We start from the raw sequence: 27,173 nt of genomic DNA, 5'->3' as shown, positions 1-27,173 counted from the left end.
TCAGTTACCTATCTTCACATGAATACATACTTTTTCATGTGCATGCTGTATGTATACATGTGTGCGTATACACCAATAATAGCATATAGGATCTCTAGCATAATAAAGATAATACTTAATAGGTCTAAAAATTTAAATATAAGGAAAATAGTTCATAAATTTAAGTAAATTCCCAGATTATACAGGATAGACGTCAGAAGGTAGATAAGTGCTTGATTCATCCTTATTGCTAAATGTCACATTATGATCCTCTGTGCTGAATTATGCCTTGAGTGGGTAGAAAATAGGAGTAGGTGGGGAAAATGAGTACAAAGTATTTTCACCATGAAGTTTAGTTCTCCCTCTCTCCCTCCTTCTTTCCTTCACATTCTTCCTTCCATCTGTTCACCCATCCACCCATCCATGCATGCATCCATCCCATGTGTAGCAACTTTACATTAGCAGTATAGTAATATCAATACTAATAATTCAAATGGAAAGATGGAGTTGTATCAAATACTGACATTTACAAAATATGTTCATTGACAGAAGAAAATCACTTCCATTAAAACAACATTAAGAGTTCAGTTTTTATGTCCGATACACACAGATATATATTTCAAAGTAAGAAGTAATAAGTAGGCTCTTTATTTGAGGATCTACAATTGTCTTGCAATTATCCTCCTTTGTTAAAGGTTAGGCTATAATTCTTTTCCTCAAGGCCTTTCCAGAAACAAACAAACAAAACACCCACCTTTATATTCTGAACTAAAAATCTGTATCTAGAAGTGAGTAATCACATTCTAATTGACATGAAAAGTGAATTGTGAAATGTTCTAGTTAGTAAGTTTTAAAATTACTTCCAGACAAAGACTGCTATATGACTTTCCCGTAAGATTTAAAAAATGTTAATTGAGGCAAAATGTATATTATAATAAACTTCCAAAACCACCTCAATTTCTCTAAATTACTTCATTATACAAAGAGGATTCAATGTGTTTTTGAAAAAAAAATCCCTAATAATAATCAAATCATTTTGCAAGTAAAAGTTTATTTTTTCTCCCCTTAGAGGTGGTCTTCTTCTCATCAAAAAAAAAAATATATATATATAAATTGATTTAGACATTTGAAATGAGCTTCCTAATAATCAATTAGTTTTATGCCAACTGTGGCAGGCCACTATTAAATCAAATAGAACAGGATAAATTGTTAAATTTGTCCAAGGAATGAATTCAAAGTTACAAGATCCAGATTTGTTTGTTTGTTTGTTTATTTATTTATTTTTGAGAGACAGGGAGAGACAGAGCACAAGTGGGGGAGGGGCAGAGAGAGAATAAGACACAGAATCTGAAGCAGACTCTGGGCTCTGAGCTGTCAGCAGAGCCCGACATGGGGCTCGAATTCACAAACTATGAGATCACTACCTGAGTCAAAGTCGGACGCTTAACTGACTGAGCCACCCAGGTGCCCCTACAAGATCCAGTATTATCAATGGTCAATTGTTAACAAACAGTTACAAGAATTACACTTTTAATTGTATCTCTAAGTCAAATAACTTTAATTTGTCTAACCTGTTATGTTAGGACTTTGGTATGGGTGATTTTCCCACCTCTCCTGTTGCAGGAAGAACTCCTACAGGGCAGGGCAGTAGCTTGCAGAGCTCTGCTCACACAATTCATCTCAATAAATGATTATTCAATTGAACTGAACAGCTCATTTCGGCACTAGAGGGTTCTTTTTTTTTTTTTTTTAAACTAGGGGGTTCCATACCTCCCCTGACATCCCTCTCTACGATAGCATGACTAATTTCCCTCATGCTATTGTCTTGGTCAGGCTCAGGTTTCTGGGCCTACAAATGATGTCTACAAAAGATTCAGTGTTTAGGGCTAAAGCACTATAATAAACAGACCTTCTGGTTATGTAGTGTAAAGCAGTACATCTCTTAGAATTCTAAGTTGTTCATAAAGATTTCTAAGACCTCAAGTTGTCAAGTAAACGGGAAAAGTTTGCTTCTTTGGCATTTTTCTCTTACTGTGCTTTGTTTTGTTTTGTTTTTACTAATTTAGTTAGACTCATATTAATAAGCAAATATATTGCAAGTTTCCCATTATACTGTAATTCAACCTAGCATGCAAATACTCTTCTTGAAAAACCAGATAGTATAGAATAAGACCTAATGTACACTTCATTCAGGAATCATACCTGAATGAAGAAATATCTCCTACCTATGAACTTATGACTTTTATCCGTTATCATCTTGTATCTTAATTGTGTACAGATGTATCCTCCAGCTAATCTTCAAAGGCAGGACCTATCTTTTATTTTAGTGTTTATTTATTTATTTTGAGAGAGAGAGAGAGAGAGGGAGAGCAAAGCATGAGCAGGGGAGGGACAGAGAGAGGAGAATCCTAAGCAGGCTCCACACCTGGTGTGGAGCCCGACATCAGACTCCATCTTATGACAGTGAGATCATGACCTGAGCCAAATCAAGAGTTGGACACTTAACCTGCTGAGCCCCTAGGTGCCCCGCCATCTCTGAACAACAGTGATGTGCATTAGAATGCTTTAGACATAATAGGTACTTGATAAATATTTGCCAAATAAACTATTCTGTTGGTGGTTATTAAAGGAAAAAAGAAGAACATGAAAGAAGAGTGGATGATTATTACATATATGATAATGAAAGTGTCCTGGCCATGTTTCACTAGATAAACGTATCTGTTTAGAAAATTCACCTAGAGTTGTCTTAATTTTCTTAGCTCACTCCTCTGTTCATTATTAATATGTACCAAAAAACCCATCCCTTAGTGGTGAACATGTTGAAGCTGTTCCTCAATACAGGATTCTAATCTTTCATCAGATGAGGCTTCTGAAATCAAGCATAATTCTGCCAATCTTTTCCAAGAATGAGAGCTTAGGAAAAGCAGATAAAGTGTTCTTTTAGCATAGGAGAAGAGTGACATAATTTAGAGTATGGATAACAATGTAACAAACTGAACAACAACAACAAAAAAAACAAAGTTCTTGTTTTTCACTAAACTAATTTTAACAATCTTATGCTCACCATAAATAGAATTCATTTAAAAAAAGTTTATATGTAAAAATAACCCCCCAAAATGAAAGAGAAATGTTTAGCATTACTATTCCAAGTTGCTAAAAGCCAAGAAAAAGGAAAAAGAGGATGGAGTTAATGGAACCCACAGGCTACTGATGTGGCAGTTTATCAAATGTAGCTGTAATGAAAGATAAATAATACAGGCAATTCACACTTCATGAAAGGATAAAAGTGTCAGTGTGTAGGTACCAGTTTTACTGCAGGGCATAATCAGCAAGTAAACGAAAGTGCAATGTCTAAAAAGTTTATAGCCTTCTATGAAGGCCTCGTCTTGTCAGGTATTGATTTAGGTATTCAGACGATTTCACTGGTATTAAACAAATTGAGTGTTTGTGAACTTGGAGGACATGTTCTATTTCTCCCAACAAAAGTTGCCTCGAGCTTAATGTTAAGTTGCTTCCATCACTTGAATTTAAGGAAAGTGAAGAAAATGCTGAAATGGTATCTTACACAATTATTTTCTTCTTAAATAGAGGGCAATCCAAAGTGAACGTTTCATACTCTCCACCTTCTCCACAAACATGGACTCCATACTTCTTAGAAAGCTAAAAAGAGGAAAACAACAACAACAACAACAACAACAACAACAACAAAACTTAAAATTAGATAGCAAAAATTGTCACTTAATAGCATTTTTCCCTAAAAAAAATACATGCAAGAAACTTTAATTCCAAAATACATCACAAGCTACAGGAAAATAACTTTATATTTCTACTTGAAACATATGTTTAAAGCCATCTGAAAAATGTTATCATAAAGCATAGGAATGTTAGTAATCCCCAAATCCTTGTAAAAAGATGTAAAGGACCAACATTTTATGTATAATGAGAAAACTTAGAGATCATTATAAATGTCAGGAATGACACCAGCTTTAGATTCAAAGAAGGCTAAAGAGGAAAGGTACTGAGTCATTAGATAGTAAATGAGAATATATGCAGCCAAACTGTGCTTGCTTCTTGTCCTTTGACCTATATGTGAATGGGGAAAAATAGGTCGTGTTTAGGCCATTTTTCCGAGACACAGAGAAAGCAATCTAAGGCCTTTCCTGTGGCCTGTGAACAGAAAGGAGTCACAGACATGGTTATTATGCTTGAGGCTATTTTTTGTGAAGTTCCAAGGGTACCAAGAACTAGTGATGTTCCAAAGCTGTAGACAAGCCTTAGGAAGGTCTAACTCCAAGAAATGTTGGGATAGATAGCTTATCATGTTGTCTAATTAATTCTGAAATTAAAAATCAAACAAGCAAGCAAAGAAATAAACAACCTGTGATTTGCATTAAATATAAGCTGTATTATTTAAATAATCCTGATACCAACAATAAATTAATCTCCCATTGGGCTGGTATATGACTGGAATTGATGCTGGGGAACACAGCTCACTGGCTGTGTCAGAGAATCTTCCTGCTCTTGTGTAGACGCTTTCTGACTGTGATTCCATCCCCTTTGTTCTGAATTTCATAGCTTTCCCTGCTTGTAGCCTCCCCTAGTCCAGAGTCCTTACTGCTCAAAGGAAGAGTGACTCCATTGATGTCACTATTACTGCCAGTGCTGGGACTATGGCCTAAGTCTTCAGTTTTATCTGAATAGTTATGTATTTATTTCTTTGATTATTTTTGTGGTTGTGCTATAATTCTGAATCCATTACATTTCAAGTCTTGACTATGTGCCCTTAGGGATTCAAGGCATGGGTTTGTGAGAATTCTGTTCTCTCCAAGGATCAGCAGTAATGTGAATGACACCGTAAAGCCAAACAGTAAGAAAAGGAGGGAAAGAAAACTGGGTGGCATTTGCTATACGAGCTCACAAGAGCAAAGCAGAAATTTTCACCATGTTGAATCATGAACTAGAGTATCAGCAAGGCAGAATTATGGCAGTGGCCCTTTTGGGAGCAGAAAACAAAAACAGCTTACTTTACCATATTAAGTCAAATTACATTAATATCTGCTTTGCAATAAAAATGTAGAAACAAAAATGGGATATGGGTTTCAGCAATGTCTCCTCGTTCTACCAGCTAGGGCCTGTCCTCTTTTTGGCTTATCTCCCTTTCAATGGTCTTCTCATTCCAGCACCTTTCCACCAAGTGAACCTTCAAATCTCACTTTTATGGTCAGTCTTTTAATGTGAGAGTATACATTACCAATTATTAGCTTCCTTTAATTGGAAAATGCTTTATCCAAGCTTTGCATACTTTCTATAATCTACCAGCAAAGAATAGCTGGATTTTTAAATTAAAGTTGGCATTGCTGTTATCCTACTGAAGTAGTTCTATTAGTCTCTAGTAAAAATAATGTAAGTAGCTATGTGAAACCAACATATTATCATTATAAAAAGACTGCCAGCACTAGGAAATCTAAAATTTGGATGTATCCAGTGATATTTTCATTTCACATACAATATTTCCATAATATTCATGTAATCACTTCTTCAACTAGTATCTATTGAAAAATGATTATTAGGCAGGTCATGCTAGATGAGGAAGATCCAAAAGTAAATTAAGACAATATCCCTGGTGTTTTGAAGCTTATCAAATATCCTACACCCTATATTTCAACACCACAAGATAATGAAACAGTGATGTTTCTTCTATTACTAAACATACACAATCTCTTCTCCCTTTCTATTATTGATTCATCAGCATGAACACAGATTCTAAGTCCAGAAGTCTGAATAAAGAGCTCACTGGTTTTTATAGCTGATGAACCAAGAAGTAGTCTTGAATATGAATGCTTAGGATGTCTTTTGCAGCCATTCTAAACTCTACTAGCTTCAAGCTCTAATAGACATGAGTCCTCAGAGAAAAATCCAACTGTATCGGCTTACTTTTAGCCAGCTCCAAGGCCCTTTGACGTTGTGAGGGAACTTTCTTAAGAAGCAAAGCCTATGCTAGTCAACCACTCTCTGTAATGAATCTCCTGCGAAGACACAGCATTCTATTAGAAATCAATATCCTTGCAGCACCAAAGCATGATGTATGCCTGTTATAGAAAGGGTCAGTTTAGGGAAGTGGAGAATCCAGATGTGCCCATTCCAGAGACATGTTTGTGATACACAATATTCACTTCACTCTTCTAAAACCCGTTAAGTCTGTGTTACTAATATACTGTTCACAGAAAACTGCAGCTTAATAAAGTTGCAATATATCCTTAACATGTCTCAAGTCCATGTCTGGTTTCAACTCAAAATTGCCATTATTGCATGCTAGCACTTAATCATTCCAAATACAGTTTTGCAATTCTCTTTGATAAGTTTTTCTATCAATCTTACTGTCACTGAAAATGCTAAATAGGTAGCAGTATTTTTAAAGTTTATTTTCTCACTAAATTATCATGATTTTTTCTGTAATTTAAGTACATAAAATAGCAATCTATATTGAAAAATAAAAAAATATTTTTTTTTCATATTTCTTCACTAAGGGCTAATATTTATTAATGATTAAACTATATTTAACAATTTCAGTTAGTATGTAAACAGTGGAAAAGACAGTTGTTTTCACCATAACAGCAAAAATATGTCAGACAGTTTACAAAATCATGTTTTTTTTGTTTTATATAGAGAGAGCTAAGGATGCAAAAAAGTCTGGATGAACTAAATTCCAGGTTGGGGTGGACCTTTCCTAGGCGAGTGAAGATGCATGGCCGCTTTCCTAATGGCATAACGGCATACTTCCACAGAGAGACTTCAATCAGCGTGTGTAGAAAACAGTCAAACACATGACCATCTGTGGACTTCTGCAATGGCTTATTAGAGTCCTGGGTAGACCCAGGAGTCAGTATAGCCTGCCAATTCTTTCCCAAAGGCTTTAACCAACTGCACATAGTGGCTACACGCAGAAGGCTGGGGCCAGGACAGAAGAGAAGAGAGAGAGGGATTCCTTTGGGAACATCTACTCATCAAGTCTTTTCTATTGAGCTTTCACTGTACCAAAGGCTGGGGATAGAGCAGGAAAACTAAGAGATTTTTTCCCAAGGCTTGGAAGGCCAGGAAGAAGTAAAGGAGAGGCTCAGAGCACTAAGGCTGTGAAAAGGCACGAAACACTGGTGGCAGGACAGTAAAGCAGGGGGAGAGGACAGAAGGGAGGAAGGAAGAGAAGGAGGGAGGAGAGGGGAGTGGAGGGAGGGAAGGGTAGAGAGAGAGAGAGAGAGAGAGAAATCTAGACTCACTGGGAGCATAGACCACAAGCTCTGATAAATGAAGAGCCCTGATCCTACTCTTGAAGCATTTGAAAAAAGTAGTAAACTGAAATAAAATGCAACTCAGATCAGACCCAGCTCAATTGGAGATTAAACAAAATAAACACCCCAGACTAGCTGTCAGACAGAGGAAGGGGTGTGGTTTGGGGAAGGACGGTATTACTTTAGTCTCTACTCTTCTTTTTTATTCAGTATCTACCCCCAAATATGTAAAAAAAATTTTGAGATGTCAAAAAGTGAAAACTGTGACTTATAATCAATAGAAAAACAAACAAACAAAAACGGAAACAGACCCAACATTAACCACATACTGGACTCAGTAGGCAAAGACTATAACATAACTATTGTAAACATGTTAAAGAATTTAGTGGAGAAGATAGGCAAAATTCATGACCAGAGAATAGTTTCACCAAAGATGGAAATCAAGGATAGACAGATCTAGGTTCATATACTGGCTCCAACACTTACTAGGCATAGAACCTAGGATGAATTGCTTAACTTCTCTGAATTTCCATTTTCCTAGTAATACCTACTCTTATAAGTGTGTTGTCACTGCTAAAACAGATGACACATACAAGAGCTCTTAAGTGCATAGTAAGCACTCTCAATATATGCTATTTTTTCTCTATTAGGTTAATTTGCCCTTCCCTTGGGCCTTCTGCTCTTTTATCTATACACTCCCTTTTTGAGGATCATGACCACTATTCTATTACTTCTATGCAAATGGCTCGCAAAGCAAAAACCCTAGTCACTGATCTCTCTCCCATATATTAGGCCCCTGTCAAAATTCTTTTTTTAAATGTTTATTTATTTTTGAAAGGGAGGGAGGGAAGGAGGGAGGGAGGTAGAAAGAGAGAGAGAGAGAGAGAGAGAACACGAACAAGCGGGGGAGGGGCAGAGTGAGAGGGAGACAGAGGATCAGAGGTGGGCTAAAGTGGTGGCAGTAGAGAGCCTGATGTGGCGCTTGGACTCACGAACCGTGAGATCATGACCTGAGCCAAAGTCAGACGCTTACCTGACTGAGCCACCCAAGCACCCCTCAAAATTCTTACTGTTTTACTTGGGAGCCTTGTTGTTCTAAATTTAACATGAATAAAGCAATGTTCTTGATTTTTTCTCAAAACGTTCTCTCCCTGCTCAATTCCCTATTTCTGTAATGGCTCAATCACAATGAAAACTTGAAATATTGAAGAACTTGACTCCTTCCTTTCCTTCTGTCATTCTTTCTGCCAGAGAGCCTACATTTTAAATTTTTACATTAATTCATTTATTGAATCAACAAAGATTCACTCAGTACTTACTAAGTGCCAGATCGTAGTCTATATACTAGGGGAATGGTAGTGAACACTATCTTCCAGTCTAATATCCTTCATGATCACTTCACACTTCAACAATTACAACCATCTCTTGTCTTCCTGTTTAGTTTTCATAACTCCCAATCTACCCTACATATTATTACCATACTAACTCTCCTTAACAATATATGACCATTTGCTTAAAAGTTTTTGGGGGCTGACTGTTAACTGTTCAGTAAAAAGCAAACTCTGTAGACTGACAATCAATGCTTCATCCATTTCATCCGATCCTTTGCATGGATATAAAGATTGAAACGTAATACAGTAGGTAAAATAAAATAAAAATTCAAAAGGATCTTGACTGGCTGAAGGAAAAAAAAACACACTAAATCTTATAAAATGAAATATAAAGTGATAAACCCCAACATCTAGTTTTCTTCTCTTCAACTTAAAAGGAATTGCCCTTTTTATTGCCTGTGGGACTACACTATGATATATTTCTGGCTTGTGATATATTTCTGCACTGCATCACTATGTACCTCTTGAATTTAAAATTTTTCATGTGTGACTTTTTCTCATGAGACTATGTTTCTAAATTCCTTAGACTCTCTCCTAGCTCCTTCCCACTGTATAGCACGTAGTACCTAGTGACCCAATTGGGTGCCCTCTTTATGGCCCAGATACCCATGCATGCTCCCAGACAAGAGCCCAAAAGACATGGACTGATAGGTCTAATTTGAACTAAAACAAAGCCACCCCTAATCAGAAATACCAAGTAAAAGGGCAGAGAAAGTTACTAACTTCTTTTTCTCTACCCTTAGAAACAGGATTTTTATCCTCTAGTTTTAGAAATCTGAAACAGTAAATAAAATTCAAACATGATAGTCAATGTTTTCCTTATCTCATTAGCCACTGAATCAGTGATGTGACATTTCCCCCACTCTTTTCAACCATTTGGGGAATGTTACGTAGAAAAAGATTTAGACCAGCTGGTTATTGGCTAAGATTAACACATGTGCTATTTTGCCGGACATCTACCATTTGGTCCCAACCTTTGTATGAATACAAAGATATAAAGCTAATACAATAGATAAATTAAAAGTTCTAAAGGATCTTAACCAGTTGAAAAGAAATGTTGCTGTTTTCTAATGAGTTGAATTATTTTTAATAAAACAAGATCATTTCTTTACTTATTACACAATATAATTTTCATCACACAAAAGCAAACTCATTGATTCATGTATATCTAAATTGTGCTATGTTCTATTTTTTTTTAAAGTTTATGTACTTATTTACTTATTTATTTATTTGAGCAAGAGAGAGAGTGGGGGAGGGGTAGAGAGGAGGAGACAGAGAATCCTGTGCAGGCTCTGCCCTGACAGAGCGGAGACCAATACGGGGCTTGAACTCACGAACTGTGAGATCATAACTTGAGCCAAAATCAAGTCGGATGCTTAACCAACTGGGCCACCCAGGCACCCTATGTTCTCTTTTAGATAAAACTCTTAGGGAAAGTGAACATTGGGTTTCCATCTAACTGTTGTTAAGATAAGTTTTTTAAAAAGCAATCTGACAGATGTGGCTGACTTGGGTCATTTCATGGATTATAAAAATGCCTCAGAGTCTGAACATTTAAGAAGTGAATTCCTAGTAAATAAAAAGGAAATTACTTACATGATTCTATTTTTTTCTAGTGTACTTATATATAGATGAATATTCATAGTCATAACAATTCCATTTGAATGTTACTGATTTTTGAACTGAAAAAGTTAAGGGCATCTGGCTTCCCTGTTTAATTTGTATTCCTTTAAAAGATTATAATAAATACAATTGTGAGAATTTCTTATTAAATCAAGATTTTTCTTCTTTTAAACCAGCTTCATTTATCTGTTGGTCATCTTAAAATTGGAAAGAAAAAAAAAGTAAAATCAAATCACATTTCATCTTCTCACCACCTACAGAAAACCATGAGGTTTATAAAAACCGCTAAAACATAGAACTTACTCAAGAATTACTTATTGAGTATCTACTATAGGTTTGGCATCGTTTTAGGTGCTACGGATAATGATGGGAGCAGACATATAAATCCTGCATAGGACAGCTTTGTATCTGGAAATACAGACAGAAAGTTAAACAAGCAATTACAATAAAAGGTAGTGGTTGCTTTTGTGGATGCATGAGATGCTGTGGGAGTATAAAGCACAATACCTAACCAGAAGGAACCCAAAACCTTCTCAAAATAAAACTTAAGGTAAAATCTGAAGGATGAGTTAACCAGGAAAGGCTAAATGGAGAGAGGCAAGGGGGAGGGAGAGAGGCAGAGGTGGAGGGAGAGAGAGAAGGAAAGGTGTTCCAAAGGGAACAGCATATATTAAGTACCAGAGCACATGATGGGTCCTAGAAACTGAAGTAAGTATGGCATAGCTGGATCATAACTAGATGAATAATGCTGAGATGAGGCTGACTAGAAAGAAGACACATCTTATGGGGTTTTGTAAGTCATGCTAAGTCATTATCCAAAGTTCAGTGAGAACCCATGGTAGGTTTTAAGCAGATAACTGAACTGATCACATTTATCTTTTAGAAACATTCTGGTCACACAATGGAGAATGGTTGAGGCAAGTAAGTCAGGAAGCACAAAGAACTGAGAAGTTGCTGGAGGAATCTAGCCAGGGGGTGAAGATTTCCTGAACTGAGGAAATAGCAGTGAGGACAGAAGGGAGAGGCAAGGTATTTTGACAGATATTGTTAGGAGGCTGCATACGTGAAGGCTCCATACATTAGGAGGCTCCATAATTGAATGGAGGAGTGAGGAAAGTTAAAAAGAATTAAGGAAAATTGCCAGTTTTCTTCACTAGGAAACTGGTGGATGGTGGTTGTGTTTATTGGTATCTCAGCAGGAGAAGCGTTTGCTGGGAGACTCCAGTGACCTTATCCTTTCCAAATTTTACGTGGCATGATACTATGATGTCACATATCTTTGTAATCATCTTCCTCAGGTCTCATGTTACCATGTTTCTTAAGCTATTGTTAAGCTTCTCTGACTCCTTCCTGCTCCTCCTAAATTATAAATATCCCTCATGATTCTCTGTAATATATTCTTCTCAATTTATTCCTTTGGATAGCCCATATACTCCAAGGCTTCAACCATCACCTTTATGTTATTCTGCTGCTGCTAAAACCAACACTATCACCATTCATTAAAGACCATTTGTTTTATGCCTTAAAGTTAAGAAAATGATATAATTATTTAATCCTCAGAACGACTTTTAAGAATAAAGAGGAGCATGGATTCTGGAATCAGACAGACAGATTTAAGCACATATTCAACATCTGCTACTTTCTCCAGCTGTGTGACTATGGGAAAAATTACTCACCCTCTGAATGATCCCTCATCTGTAAATCTAAATATCAATGGTCACAACCTCATAGATTAGTTGATCAAATAAAATAATGCATAAAAAGTGCTTAGCACAGAGTATGGCACTTAGTAAGCATTTAATAAATACACAGCTTTGCTACAAAAGTAAGTAAGGCTTATATTTGTAGTCATGTGCAGTGAGAGCAGTGTTGCACAACTGGTTAAAAGCAGTAGTGCTGGAGACACAATCCTTGGTTTCAACCCTGGCTCAGTCACTTTCTGGCTGTGCAATCTTAGGTCAGGCCAGCTCTCTGAGCCTCAGATTGCTGATCTGTAAAGTGGAGATGACGACGGTACCTATCTCATAGAAGAGCTGTTTTCAGAAATAAAACCAAATGAAAGGAAAGCCTAATGTTCTGTCCAGCATATAATATATACTCCATAAAATGGCTAAAAAATTTTATTTTTTCCCTTTTCTAGTGGGGAGAACTAACTTGATTTGCAAAGGTTATGGAACTTAGAACTAAATAAAACCAGAACTTGAAGCTGTATATTGACTCTAAAATATGCTGATAAATGAACTTTAGTGTTTTGCCTGAACATCTCAATTGGGCTCCAATCTCATAGTTTAAAAAATATGCCTTTGGTTTATATGTTATAATTAGAAGCTCAGTGTGTTTAAGACCAAGCTTATCATGTTCTTTCTTAACCCTGTTCTCCTCTGCAGAAATACATGCTTCCAGTCTCCGCAGTCATTATGTGTGGACTACTCTTTAATTCTTTCCTTTTGGCTTCTGTCAGTTTGATGCCAATTTCTTTTCCATTTCTTCCATCAGAATCTTCTTTCAATTTTGTCCTATCTCTTCATTCTTACTGTCAGCAGGCATCATACTCCAACCCTTCACACTGTTACCTATAACAGTGTCTTAGACTCTTTTTTTATTTCTAATTTCCTCTAATCCCAAATCCATAAATACTGTTGCCAGACTAAATTTCCTATGATATCTTTTAATAATATAAATCCCTGCTGATAAACCTTCTACATCTTGTTAGTTCTTACCCCAAATTGCCTGGCCCATCTCTCCAGGCTCTTTTTGATGAGGTCATAAATTCCCACCTCATCTGTTTCTTATGAATCTACCAACACCAGCTCTTAGTTCCATTGAAACCAAGTTCCTCATTGTTCCTGCATGGCTTTTTGCCAAGAAATCTTCATTCATATTGACTCAATTCATTGCCACCATCCATGTAAATATATCCATCCTTCAAACCAGTTTAAGTGCTAATACTTGAATGATATCATTTTCAGCTACTCCAGGTCATGCAACCATCTTCCATTTTTTAGCTTCCAATTACATTTATAGTAAATACCAATTTATCTGGCTTCATCTTATCCAGGTCTCTAGACTTGTTAGACTCTCTATGTCATGAAAAATACCAAATCATTTACTTACTTCGTACCCTTTAAAGCGATTAGCATAGACTGGTTGTATAAAAAGTCCTTACAAATACTTATTATTCAATTCTATTAGTACAACATGACACTGGCAATTAAGAGTTCACCTATGAAACACATTCAGAGAAATGTGAAGAATAAGTTCAAAGTCATATATTGAAACAGCCACTAACTGTGGAAAATGGCCTGCACCTCTTCTCTTTAAATACAACAATCAATGGACCCTACTGCCTGGTCAAAATCTTTAAAGTACACTTTTAAGGATTTTACTGCCTTCCCCTAAAACTTTCAGTTATTTCTCATTGTTTAGATAATTAAATACTCATTTCAGGACTCAAAATCTCTTTCTGTCTGGTTTCAACCTCCTTTTTCAACTTCCTCTCCTACTGTTCAAAATATACTCTAAATAATCCAGCCAGTCAAAAATACTGTCCCTCTTGTAAGGCCAGTATGACTGCCAGTTTATCTCTGAAGTTACTCACAATACTCTCAACATTTAATTTTTTTTTCTTTGAAATTGTCTGGCAAATATTTTTTACTTTCTTAGAGTAAATTTTAACACATCTTATAGTTTTTATTGATCATAGTGGACATCTTGACCATAAAGTTTCACATATCCTTCCAACTCAATTATGTTCAAAATTCAAAATCTCTTGTCAAAGATATTCTGCCTACCTTTTACTTTCAAAGTCAGTCAAAGGTGTTCTTTTCCATAAAGTTGCCACTGCAGGGAACAAGGCTTAAAATTCTGTCTCTCTTAAATCAACTTTGGTGAAATTCTTTTTCTTTTCTTCTCTTTTTAATGTTTTATTATTTATTTTTGAGAGAGAGAAACAGAGCATGAGCAGGGGAGGGGCAGAGAGAGAGGGAGACACAGAATCTGAAGCGGGCTCCAGGCTCTGAGCTGTCAGCATAGAGCCCGACATAGGGCTTAAACTCACAAACTGTGAGATCATGACCTGAGCCGAAGTCGGATGCTTAACTGCCTGAGCCACCCAGGTGCCCCTCTTTTTCTTTTTGAAAAAGTGATAGGTAGCTTGGATTGCAGACTGTACTTTTGTCAAACCCAGAAGGAAGATAAGTTAACTCCTATAGAACAGAGCTTGGAACACAGTTTTAAGCTTGAAACTTGCATTACACTTATCCTGGTTTAGTTCAACACCTAGCAGAGTGGTATAATCCTTAAATAGTCAATACATATCTGCTTACCTTTGACTCAAGGCAAGAATTCAGATTTTCCAATTCTATGTGAACAGTCCTGGAAGAAGCAACCAAACCTATGAACTCACACTTTTTCACCTGGTATGGTTCCACACTCCCATCTAGCAGACAACTTTTATTTAGATGATCTTGAGAAATTTCTTGATTAAAGACTAATTGTTGCTGGCAAAGATGGTAGATTGAATCCCTATATCTACTCTCACTCCTTTCTAAAATCTTGCTAGAATGTATTTCATAACAAGGAATAAACTGACAAAGATGGGGAACAGAAGAGAGGAAGTGACAAAATCAAACAATTTAGCAGAACGAAGAACACCGAGTCCTAGGTCAACAGTGGAGAGTGTAGAGGACCAACCCAATTTACACAGTAGAACAGCTCTTTCCTCTAAAACAGAGTAAGGAGTTGGCAGCACCAGGTACCTCGAGAAGTGAAGGAGAAATGAAAAGTGCCCCAAAATAAAGATTGATTGGCAGTCTGTTTAACAAGCAGTCAGATCCCTAAATTCCTTCCCTGTAGCCTGGCAACTGTCTTTCCTCCACCCTGGCAGAACCCTGGAAGTTTATTCTCTGCATACGGTGATGAAAACAGAGGAACTGGCGTAGGAGAAATGAGACACAGCTGAGGGAAGAGGAACTATAATAAAATGGAATCAGTTAATGTATGCACATAAGATTCTGAGACTGCTAGTCATTTATTCCTGCCTAACTCCCAGGAAAACAAAACAAAACAAATCAAACCAAAACAAAACAAAATAAAACAAAACAAAACAAATTACAGCATGTCTTTATTTCAAGAGAGGAGATTGGAGAATCCTTTTCTTTGGAATATAGATGGCTTAGATTAAATGACTTAGCCATACCTTCCTATAGTAAAGTTCGAGATCATAAAGCCCTATCCACACATTTAGTGCTTACAATAAAAAATTTAGGCCCTTACTCTTAAATATGAGAACACCAAGGTTAGCAGAAACATCTCTAAAATTAAAGTTAGAGACCAACGGAAACAATGGAGAAAACAAGCTATGTACGGGAAAAGAAAACTAAAGGAAGAAAAATGAGAAACAAAAAAAGAGGGAACAACAATAAAAATAGGATACACTCTAATAAGGATAGAGTGCTATAATTTTAAAAAAGAGAATTCAGAGAACAAAAAATGAGCTTTTAGAAATTAAAAATAGGCCATGAAAAACTCAGTTGAAATTGTAACCAAATCCAAGTCCATCTGCCTGATGTGCAGCAAAGCCAATCACTGAGACAGAAGTCAGGTATGCTGCAAGGAAAGGGTTTGAGAAGCAGCCAAACGTGGAGACGAAACTGGAGGGCAAGCCTCAAATCTGCCTCCCTCCAAGGGGAGAGAATATGTTTTTTATAATCATAGGGGTTGAGATTACATACATATTGAGGAAAAGGGAAGGGAAAAGTTATGAGTATTCATGAGGGAAGATGGAGTCTGTACACTGAGCAAACATGTATGTAACATGTATGTAACATACATCCCATGTTCACTGGGGAGTGGAGACTGACACCAGAATGAGGCACAATTCAGACCCTGAGTCAGGAGATTACCTGAGGGCAAGGAGAAGGAGCTACAGGCATGCTCTGAGGGCAGGTAGAAACTAGATGAGGTCCGGGACTCCTTATCTCTAGGAGGTATCTTATACCTAGGCTGGAACCATAGCAATCGACCTTGAGTCCAGGCTTCTGCAGACATAGCTAGTGGATTTGTTGGGGGGGGGGGGGTCTAAAAAGACACAGTATCTGATGGGGGAGGGAATAGTTCTCTGAAAAACAAGCTTTAAACTTTCTGCTAGTTTCAACCTCATTGACCCTATGGGGCACAGTTTCAAAGGTTTGAAGATAAAATTGAAAATTCTAGAAATGGCAAAAATGAATCTGATAAAATAAGGAAAGAAAAGTTAGAAATTTAAGTAACATCTAAATAATAGGAATTCCAAGAGGCAAAAACAGAAGGAAGATAAACATCAGTGAAATACTTCAAGGAAATTTCCCCAAACTGAAATTTTCAAACTAAAAATTCTACCTATCCTAGCACAACGGATAAAAACACACTCACTCAAGACATAGCAAATAAATTTTATAATTCTAGGAACAAAAGAAATATATACTCTTGGAGAGGAGATGGAGAGAGAAATGAATAAGATCACATATAGTTAGGGATCAGAATGATTTTGGGCTCTCAACAGTACTGAGATACAAGGAAATAAGATCCAGAAGGAAAAATATTCTGAAAATAGTATTCTGTGATCAGCTAAAGAACCAATTCAAAGTGAGGAAAGAATGAAGACATTTATAGAAATATACAGTGTCTCAAATGTTTTACCTCCTGTGGACCCTTTCCTAAAAATCTTCTAGAGAATATGCTTCACAAAAGTGAGAATAAACAAAGAAAAAGGAAAATGTTGTGTCCAGGAAACAAGGGCTCCAAGACAGAGGGAGGATCAAGGGATCTCCAGGACTATGGGGAGATGCTAGGATGACAGCCTTACAACAGGCATAGGAGGAAACCGGTCCAGGCTACATGTCAGAAGGTGTTGGAGAAAACTTCTTCTGGGGAGAAAACTGACAAAATACTCAACACCCGTGAACATCTAGATAAGAGATTAATAAACCAGTAATGAGTACAGCATTGAATTAGTGGTGAGCACAATACTAAATAGATCAAAGAACAAGACAATTATTATTTGAAGGGAAAAAATAAAAAGTTGTACAGGAAAGGTTTATGACCAGAGTTTATTACCTAATTCAGCTGTGTATTCGGTTTTCACAGTTATCATAATGTCAACTAGACTTGCAAAATAACCATATGGGAAGATGGTAGAGGGAAAAAGTTCACATATGCGGTGGAGGTAAAGGGAGACAGCTAACTCTGCATATTCTGGAGTGATAAGTGAATAAATAATGCTAAAATTGAAGAGAGTCATGAAGTAGTAATACAAACATGAAATTTAGAGATGTGGAGGTAAATATCAAAATAATCAACTATAGAGGATGAAAGTAAGATGCTGAAATGGGAGAAGGGAAAGACTCAGAAGGTTGTTTCTGAACCAAAAGTTGAAGACCCATTTGACAAACACTGTAAAACATCACAAAAATAAGACTCCTCTTTAACATTTAAGGAATAGTTCTAAACCTTTAAAATTTGATGCAACTTTTATATTAAAATTCATCTACTTTTTTGAACAATGAGAAAATAGTCCTGGGGAAAAAACCCACGAAGGAGAAAATAATTTTAGAATCCATTTGTTCACTTATCAGATGATAATTTTAGGAACCTGCAGAAGTTTAAGAAGCAAGCTAAAATTGTTCTATAGTTAATTTAGAGTTACAAATGTACAATCCTTAAAGTTGTATTTTTTGATCTAGAAATTACATTCCTAGGAATTTATCTAAAGAAAATAATAATCAGAAATGTACATGAAGATTCAGTAGGAAAAATAATAATCATAATATTATTTATAATAATTTTAAAATAAGTGAAATTATTTATAATAATTTAGAAATAACAAATATTTCCAACAAGAGATAACTCATTAAATTTGTCATAATACATTTGTATGTAGGATACAAATATGATGGAATCCACACAGCCATTTTAATGTATTTTCAAATTAGATATATTTGTGTGGGAAAATAAATATGACATAATGCTAGGAAAAAAACCCAAGACAAACTACATGTACAGTTGAACCTAATTATGTAAATAAAACATGCACAACTATTTAATTATGTGAACTTGTATAAAAAGTGAACTCTCAGGAAAAAAAAAACAGTTTCAGAATGCACCAACAATGTTAGCAGTGTGCATCACAGGGTGGAGAAACTATGCTTTTTATTTACTTCTCTGTACGTTATTATACTCAAATTTTCAGCAATATGCAAGTAACTTACATTGTTTTTTTTAATTGCCATTTATTTGTATAATTTATTCAAGATTTTTCCTTATCAGAGGCAAACATTTAGAAATATTTAATGGGTATCTTTTGTCTATGTCCTTGCAAATGTATTATTATTTTGTGTGCCTGTATTTTTAATTGATTTCCATGTCACTTTTATGCATTCAACACTTTGTTGCTATATGCACAATGAAGATATTTTTCTAACTGCAGACCTGTATTTCATAATGTGCACTCAACACATTTTAAGTAACTGGTTAATTTTAACTAACTGGCAATGGACATTCATACTGCTTCCAAGAACCCCAACACCATCAAAAATAAACCTGCAAAAACTATTTTCACTAACGTCCCTTGTGGACTGATAGGATGGGGATATTTAATATAGGAATTGCAATACTGCCTTCCAGAATGGTAGTACCAACCTATATTCCTAAGGTTCTGTAAAAACCTCACCTGTCAACAACTGGCATTATCCAGTTTTCTTATTTTTGTCAAACTGGTACAAGGTAACATCTTATTATTGCTTTAATTTGTACTTCTCTGATTGCTAAATCTGTTTGATCATCTCTTCATATCTATATTTGGTTTTGAGATATTCTTTTCTGTACAGCGTTTCTCCACAGCCTTTGCCAGTTTTCTGTTAGGATTGTTATCTACATGTTGATATATGTCAGTTAACAATCTCTTGAGAGTTTTAAATGTTACTCCAACTATTGTGTCTACTCAGTTTTCTGGGGTTTTTTATTGTAAAGCAGAAAAATTTCAGAATTATTCTTCAGTAATAGCAAATTTTACTCATAATAGTAAACATTGCTAACATTTATTGAGCATTTAGAATGTGCCAGATACTGAGCTAAGCACCTTATATATCATTCTATTGCTATTACTTCCATTTTATACGTGGGAAACTAACTAGATCAATGTTTGAAGTAAGCAGTAGAGTCAGGATTCACAGCTGAGCTCCTGGGTACAGAGTTAGCTTGCTGACTGCTGTCTGACACTGCCTCTTCCCCAGGCAATCTGAATGAACTATGAAAAGGACCCTTGCCCAAAGGTATCATCTTTTCTCCACCACCTCTGCCACCAACCTGTCTGTAATTCTCACGATTAAATAGTGATTTCTTCAAGGGAAATCATTATAATATACAAAAACTCCCTTAACTAAAAAATATTAACTCTTAGATACAATAATATATTAAAGGATTAACATATTAGCTCAATTAACTTATTACATTTTATAAGTCATGTCCACCCACATTACACAAAAGGTACATAAAAGATGTTTCAGGAGATCTGAGGCAGGTGAACAAAATGGGTTCCTCTATTTAATCCCTTTTTCTCCCATTCCTACAAGGTCAAACATTTTTTTTCTCTTTTTGAATTTCTTGAGTATTTGGGAGAGTTGTGCCAACAAGTTGAAAAATGAATACGTAGTTGATTTTTATCTCACTTAATGAGGTTAATCACATTATTCATAAAGATAGAGACATACGGACATTCCTTAAAATCTGATTTGTCTTAGGCAATGACAGAGAAGACAGAGTCCTAGAAAACGTGTCTTTAAAAAATTAAAAAAAAAAAGTCATACCCTACAAATGCAGAAAGAAGATGGAGTTTGACAAATGACTCATTCTGCTTTAATATTAGAATCATTGTGCTCTGGGTACATCAGATTGAGGTCTCTTTTATGAGCATAAGTAAAAATGAAAGGAAAAATAAGAAAACCAAAAATCTGGGTTAAGATCTGGGTTGTGTCAGATAACTGTTGTGCATGAGGTGAGAAATAAATTGATAACAAATTGGTGTAAAAATTTAGTTAGCACTTACTTCATGGAAAGCTCATGTACACACAGATTAGACTATGCAGAAGCCAGAGAAAAAGACACACTAGATTGTTTTGCATAATTTTCTGTAACCATCAGGAAAAAATAATTCCTGCCAAAAATGTGCAATTAACCATTAATATTCAATCCTTCTCTTTTGAGCAATTTTTACCGTTTTGAAAAGCTCCTTGTCAAAATCAGCAAAAATAATGACAGGTAAATCCTATAGTAAAATCCCTTCAAACATTGCTTCTGTTCCTTTTTCTCTCTCCTTCACTCCTGCAACTCCAGTTACGGGTATGACAAACTTCTCTCCTTTATATCTTTTATATTTTTCTCTTTACTTTCCATCCTGTTTTTCTTTGTGCTTCAGCCTGGATGTTTTATATCACCCTATCTTCCAGGTCTTTAATTATCTACACAACTGTATCAAACCTACTGATAAACCCATGTTGTATCCTTAATTTCAGATATTGTATTTTTAAGTTCCAGAATTCTATTTGATTCTTCTGTATAGATTCCAAATTTCCCCTAAAATAGTTCATCTTCTCACCCAATGCCACAGTCATTTTAAAGTCTAGATCTGGGAATGTGATCATATGACTCCTCTGAGACTGTTTCTAGGGTGTGTTTTTTTCTCAGTTTCTCTGGTTTCAATTCTCTCATCAGATCTCCTGATATGCTTGGTAATTTCTGATTGCCTGCTGAAAACTGTATGTGAAATATTTTAGAGACAGTTTGAGGCTGTGAATCACGTTATCCTTCTTAAGAGGAAACAAGCAATATGAGTAGTAGCACAGGTTAATTCAGTCTAGGATTGGTATGATCAAAAGTGGGATATATGTATTTGCAAGGGCTGCTCTATTTCTGGTTTGCCTTTACCCCTAAGCTATAACCCATTCAGGAGACTGACTGAATACCTGGAGGGTTAACCAGGTTCACTCCACTTAGGTTTGCAGTGAATTCCAATTTGGGTCTCTCCAGAGCCATGAAAGCCCTACTCAGCTAGAGTTTTCTCCATAACTGCTTCCTATCCCTGTACCATTTTTTTGAATTAGAAAATATCTTGAAGGGAATAGAGGCTCTGTTCTCACTGGAATCCCGTCAAATTTTCTCATTTTTTTTTTGTAATTCTCTAATGCCTTCCAACATTATTTCTGTTTTAATTTCATATAACTATTCTAATTTTTTTAACTGGGAGAGTCGGTCTGATGTAAGTTATTCCACCACAGCTGAAAATGGATGTCTTCAATGTCTATTACCCTTAAAATCATATATACATTCTGACGCAGTATTTCCATTCCAGGACATTATCCTACAGATAAACTTATTCATGCCACAAAATATATGTACAGTAATGTTCATTCTGGCATTATTTGAAGTAGCAAAAGACATGAAAGCATGAAAGAAATCAGTAAGGAATAAAGTTCATCAATAAACAATGGGCTCAATAGTTATCCACCTAATGATGTTGTGGAAACAAATGACATGTATCTTTATGTGTTAAAATGGAAGATGGAGAAAAATGTGCATAGCATGCTCCAATTTAGGTAAAACTGAATAAACGCTTGCATATGTATTTACATATGCAAAACAAGTTTTTGAAGAGATACATTAGAACAGAGAAGACTGGCTGCTGTGGGAAGGGGTAGAAAACCTGGGGACTTGGAATCAGAAGATTTTTCATTTTTGATAGTGTTTGAATTTAGTTTTTATACATTACATGGTTTAATGTTATAATAAACAATAGAAAAAATATATAGCATGAGAAGTCTACATACTGGGAGTCAAAGAAGAAAATGGCAGCTCACAGGAGGCTTATTTAAGCATGACTGTGAAGTTTAGACTTTAAGGACAGTTTGGATTTACTTGAGTGAAGGAATATGGGGCACCTGGGTGGCTGAGTCAGTTGACCATCTGTCCTACTCTTGGTTTCGGCTCAGGTCATGATCTTATGGTTCATGGGTTCAAGCTCCATGTGGAGCACTGTGTAGGGCTCCATGCTAGCAGAGTAGGACCTGTTTGGAATTCTCTCTCTTATTTGTCTCTCTCCCTTTCTCTCTGCCCCTCCCCTGCTCGTGTGTACATGTACACTCTCTTTCTCTCAAAATAAAGTTTGAAAAAAAAAGGAGAGAGAAAGCATGCAGAGAGGGGGAGTAGAAGATGGAGGAACAAGGGAGTACTCACTCTAGGGAAACCATCAATAGTAGCAAACTCATAAAGGATAGATAGGGTGGATGTAGAAGACTGCCTATTTTTACAAGCCTCAGTTTCCCTAAGGACACATTGGGCTGTGTCTAGGAGTTAAATTTTACTTTGAGGCAATGGGGAACAATGCAAAAGTTTACAAGCAAAGTGTAATATGATCAGATTTACACTTCACATGCGTGATGATGACAGTCCTGTGGATGATGGATTGACAAGGGGTAAGGTGAGGAGGAGAGACTTGAGCTAGAAGATTGCAATAACCCCAAAGCACTGACAACAAGGATTAAAAGGGGCAGATAATAAGATAGAAGGTAGAATTAAAAGAAGTCAGGGCCTTATTTATGAATAATGGAGCCTAAGAAATCATTTATTATGATTCACTTTTTCTTGGTCTTGGACAACTGAGTAGAAGACAGAACCTTTCATGGTCAGGACACATACAAATGGCATGGATATGTCACCCAAGAAATGTTTAGTTCTGCACAATTGAGATTGAAGTGCTTGAGTCATGTAAGAGAGAAAGGTGTCCAGCTGAATACAGATGTCTGGAGCATAAAAAGATGGTGGAGGAACAGTCTTAATTGTCATAAGAATAAAATTGGTAGCTGAAGTCATGGGGGGTATTTAGTATCACCACAGGAGGAAGGCTATGGTTGGGACCACCACTTATAAGGGCTGGGACTCATACGGTAAGCCTCAAAAGGAAGCTAAGAAAATATTCAGAAAGGCTTCAAGACTTAAGTAGTAGAAGCCAATGGATGACAACAGTTTCAAGAAGGCTTACACTCTTTCAGAGAGATCTAGAAATATAGGGCTTGAAGTGTGTTGTTGGTATTGAAGAACTACAAGATGATATATGTGATCACTGTGTTAGAAGTACTTAGTGCTTGTTTAAAGATCAGATTCCCGGGTCCTTCTGAACTCAGATTTCTTATGGTGGGAAACGAGTACCTACATTTTAACAAGGTCCCCAATAAACTTCACTCTCAGGTCTGAAAGTAATGGTGGCAGACTGTCCACTCCGTAAGAACAAGAATTTTTTTGTTTAATTCATCGTGTATACTTAGTGCTCACCACAGCATCTGCCACATAGCAGGTCCTCAATAAATGCTAAGTAACTTAAGGATGAGAGCAATGAATGGATGCACAGACAGATGAACACAAAACTGCATGAAAGAACTGAAGAACTAATGTCTTTGCCAAAAACCTTGGTAAGATTACTGGAACTTACGTTCTAGTGGGATGGGTGAGGGCACAACAGATAATACACAGGTAAACAGATAAACATGGTAATTTGTAGAGATCTATGTAAACTGAGGTAGTCTGGGAAAGCTTTTCTGAGGAGGCAGCATTTGAGCTGTCGCTTAAATTATGAGAAAGCAGTCGCCATGTGACGGTCTGAGGTAAAAAACATTTCGGGCAGAGCAGAGTTCTAAGAAAAAGGGCAAACAAGTGTGTTTAAGTAATGAGGAGGCATGTGTGGCTCTGGCCCAGTGAGTGAGATGGAGACTGGCAGAAAACAAACCCGAGAAGATTGAGTGGATGCAGATCATATATGGTTTTGTCGGCTGTGGTCTCATAGGAATTTGATGTTCTTCTAATTGTAATGAGAAACTGTTTAAATTAAACAAAACACTGAAATGATTTGATTTACACTTTTAAAAAACTACTTTGGCATCTGTATGAATAATGGATTGTAGCAGGGCAGTGGTGGAAGTAAGTAGACCACTTAAGGGTTGATGAAGTACTCCGGACAAGAGAGGATTATGGTGGTAGCAACAGAGACGGCGAGAAGTGCTTGGGTGTAGAAGATATTCCGGAGATGGAACAGACAAGATCATGCTAACGGGTTGGCAAGAGTAAGTAAGGGAAAGGGGAGTCTAAAGAACTTGGATTTTAGTCAGTGAGCAATGGGGACTTAAAGTTTTGAAGCGAGTGACACAATTACAGTAGAATATATTAGAACAGTTATCTTCAGGCAGTGAGCAAAATGCATTCTTTGGGAAATGAAACGGAAGGTAGAGGCAAATTTGGGGTTGTCAATAATACTGCAGGCCTGACGCGTGACAGGCACTGAACTAAGCTGAAGACAAAATGAATGGCAAAAAGTGAGGTATAGCTATAAAGGCCGCCATCAAGTTTGTGGAGATTTAATTTTCAGTGCCTCCGGGCACCAGAGATTTGCAGGGAAATTTGGCCAAGCAAGATTTGGGAATCATCAGAATATAGCTAGTTATTAAAGCCATGTGAGTGACTGATTAAACCCAGAAAAAGGTGATAGAGTAAAAATGGAGTCTAGACCAGGAACTGACAAAAGAGACTAAGAGTAACCAGAACAAAAGGAGAAAAACTAGGAGAATGTGGCATCACGGATGCTGATGGGGGCGTTTTAAGGAGTGTTTATAGCTGTCAGATAAGGGCTAAGAAGCATTGGTTGGGTTTGGTAAAACAGAGATTGTGGGCGATCTTGGTCAGAGCTGTATCCATTTGGAGGTGTTGAGAGAAGCCAGACTCCAGGTACCTGAGGTGTCTGGGACAGGAAGAAGCACTGACCACAAATACAAAGAACACTTCTGAAATTTCTGGTTTGGAAGCAAAAAAGAGAAGCAGCTAAAGCAATAAACAGTGTGGAGGAGGGGTGGAATCTGGAATGGGAGAGACGGTGGTATGTGTTACTATGATGTGAAGGACACAATAAAGAGAAAGAGGAGGAAGATACAGGAGGGGATGAGTGTTTGCAAGGTCTGCAATCCCAAAGCCTTAGTTGCCTGTGCTACAAAGACTCTACATGCTTGAAACCTGAACTTGTAACTTTAGATTTATGGAACAGCTTGCAAAAAGCTTTTTTGCCAAAGCCCCAGTCTCTCATTTCTGAAGTTCTCTTTCTTTCGCCCCCATAAATTTAATTTCGTTATTTATCTACATTGCTTATTTCAGAGGCAACATTTAGTCTGACGGTAGGGAATAGATGTGAACATAGGTATCAGGTTGTGAGAAGCTGTAGCTGCTGTGAGAATGTCCCATCAGAGCAGTATAAAAAGCAACCATGTCCATTTAGCTCAACTTAAATAAGTGACAACAAATAATCTAGAAATCAAATGTAATTTGTGGCAAATATATGCTCACTTCATTTTTATTTTGATTTTTATTTACTATTTGCCTCACACATATTAGATGCTTACTAACGCTTGATGAAAAAAGGAATTAATGTTTCAGGGATTTCTAAGCATTTGGTACATATTGGTAAACCATAAAATAAACGCAAATAACTGAAAGAAAATATGAGATCCACAAAGTTAGTAAAGAAGGTATCTGCTAACATATCAAGGCAATGGTACTAACAATGTCTAGAAATAATGTTGATAAATTAAGAGCAGTGGAGGAGAAAATGCTAACTTATAGAGGAGTTCCATTCTTTCATAGAAGTAGGGTAATTTCCTTTTTTTCCATCATAATTGTGACATAAAATATTCTTACAATTATATCTTTTAGTTATCATTGCCATACTAATAACATTTGCCCCCAAACTCTCTTAAATATAATACACAGTTAATAGAAAAGAATCAAAATAACTAAATCTTTCTTTAATGTTTAGAACACATTTAGGATTTGACAACGATATGGGTTTAACAGTTGTTACTTGAAACCTTAAAATAATTTTTTTGCTACTCTGCAGGTTAATTTCCTAATTGGTAAAAGAGAAGAGGTTAGATTAGATAATATCTGAAGGAAGTTCCTACTCACATTTCTGATTGAAAAGCATATGATCACAGAGACCATCAGCTACTTTAGGAATATAGTACTTTTTATATAGCATACAGTGTCCATTTTAATAAAAGAAACCTTCTGACAGGACAGTTTCCTTTTGGTATAACTTACTGTTTTATTCAGACCCAAAAGCTGGTAATGATTTTCATAATTAATTTTAGACATTTTTATATCCATTAGAAGTTTAATTTTTTCACAAAACTATATCATGAATGTTATCTGAGTTTTTCCAAAATAAAATTAATTTTGTAATCATCATATGACGGCCTCATTTTTTCTTCCTTTAGAGGCCTTTATTTTGAGAAATAGTATAAATTCTTACCTCTAAGAGATAAGGTTCCATTTGATCCAGGGTTTTTCCAAGATGCTTATCTGGATCTAAACCTGCCAAGAAAGGTTACATTTTTTTTTAAGATTAACTATTGGAGTATGGAAACCAATTTGACAATAAGTTATATTTAATATAAAAAAATAAAGATAATTATTGGATTGGATGTTTAAAGACGCATTCCCCTACCCTCTGCCCCTCCTTGCCTAGGAAACCAGTACGTGTATATTTCAAATTGCTTTGATCCTAAAGTAAAATATATTTTCCTATTCCCCTTGGATAACTGGTTTTCTTGCTCTTGAAAGATAAGTTTTATACCAAATCATTTGATTGCACTGTATCAGCTTCCAGATATATTGTTTCAATTCATTTTGAGCAACTGTAATTAGGATGGAAAACAGGTTTCGTTTCAAAGGTCATTTATGTCCTCGGTATTTTAATTATTGTCATTATTTTACTGATGGACAACAGTGAGAATTTTCTTATGTGTCCCTATTCTATCTAAACTTTAAA

General features: G+C 36.2%; 1 protein-coding gene across 1 annotated transcript in view; it reads right to left on the bottom strand.

Moving 5' to 3' along the window:
* DPH6 (diphthamine biosynthesis 6) overlaps window positions 1-27,173 on the bottom strand; it is a 173,236-nt gene that overhangs the window by 4,648 nt on the left and 141,415 nt on the right. Inside the window, exons 6-7 of the mRNA XM_047863765.1 lie at window positions 26,655-26,716; window positions 3,545-3,639 (exon numbers count right to left, since the gene is read on the bottom strand). Coding sequence (XP_047719721.1) covers window positions 3,545-3,639; window positions 26,655-26,716 — 157 coding nt within the window. The remainder of the gene's footprint in view (window positions 1-3,544; window positions 3,640-26,654; window positions 26,717-27,173) is intronic.

The sequence above is a fragment of the Prionailurus viverrinus genome, chromosome B3 (assembly GCF_022837055.1).
Source record: "Prionailurus viverrinus isolate Anna chromosome B3, UM_Priviv_1.0, whole genome shotgun sequence".
In the NCBI taxonomy this organism is placed as follows: Eukaryota; Metazoa; Chordata; class Mammalia; order Carnivora; family Felidae; genus Prionailurus; species Prionailurus viverrinus.
Note: the sequence above shows the minus strand (reverse complement) of the source record. Positions and strands in the feature narration are given on the sequence as shown.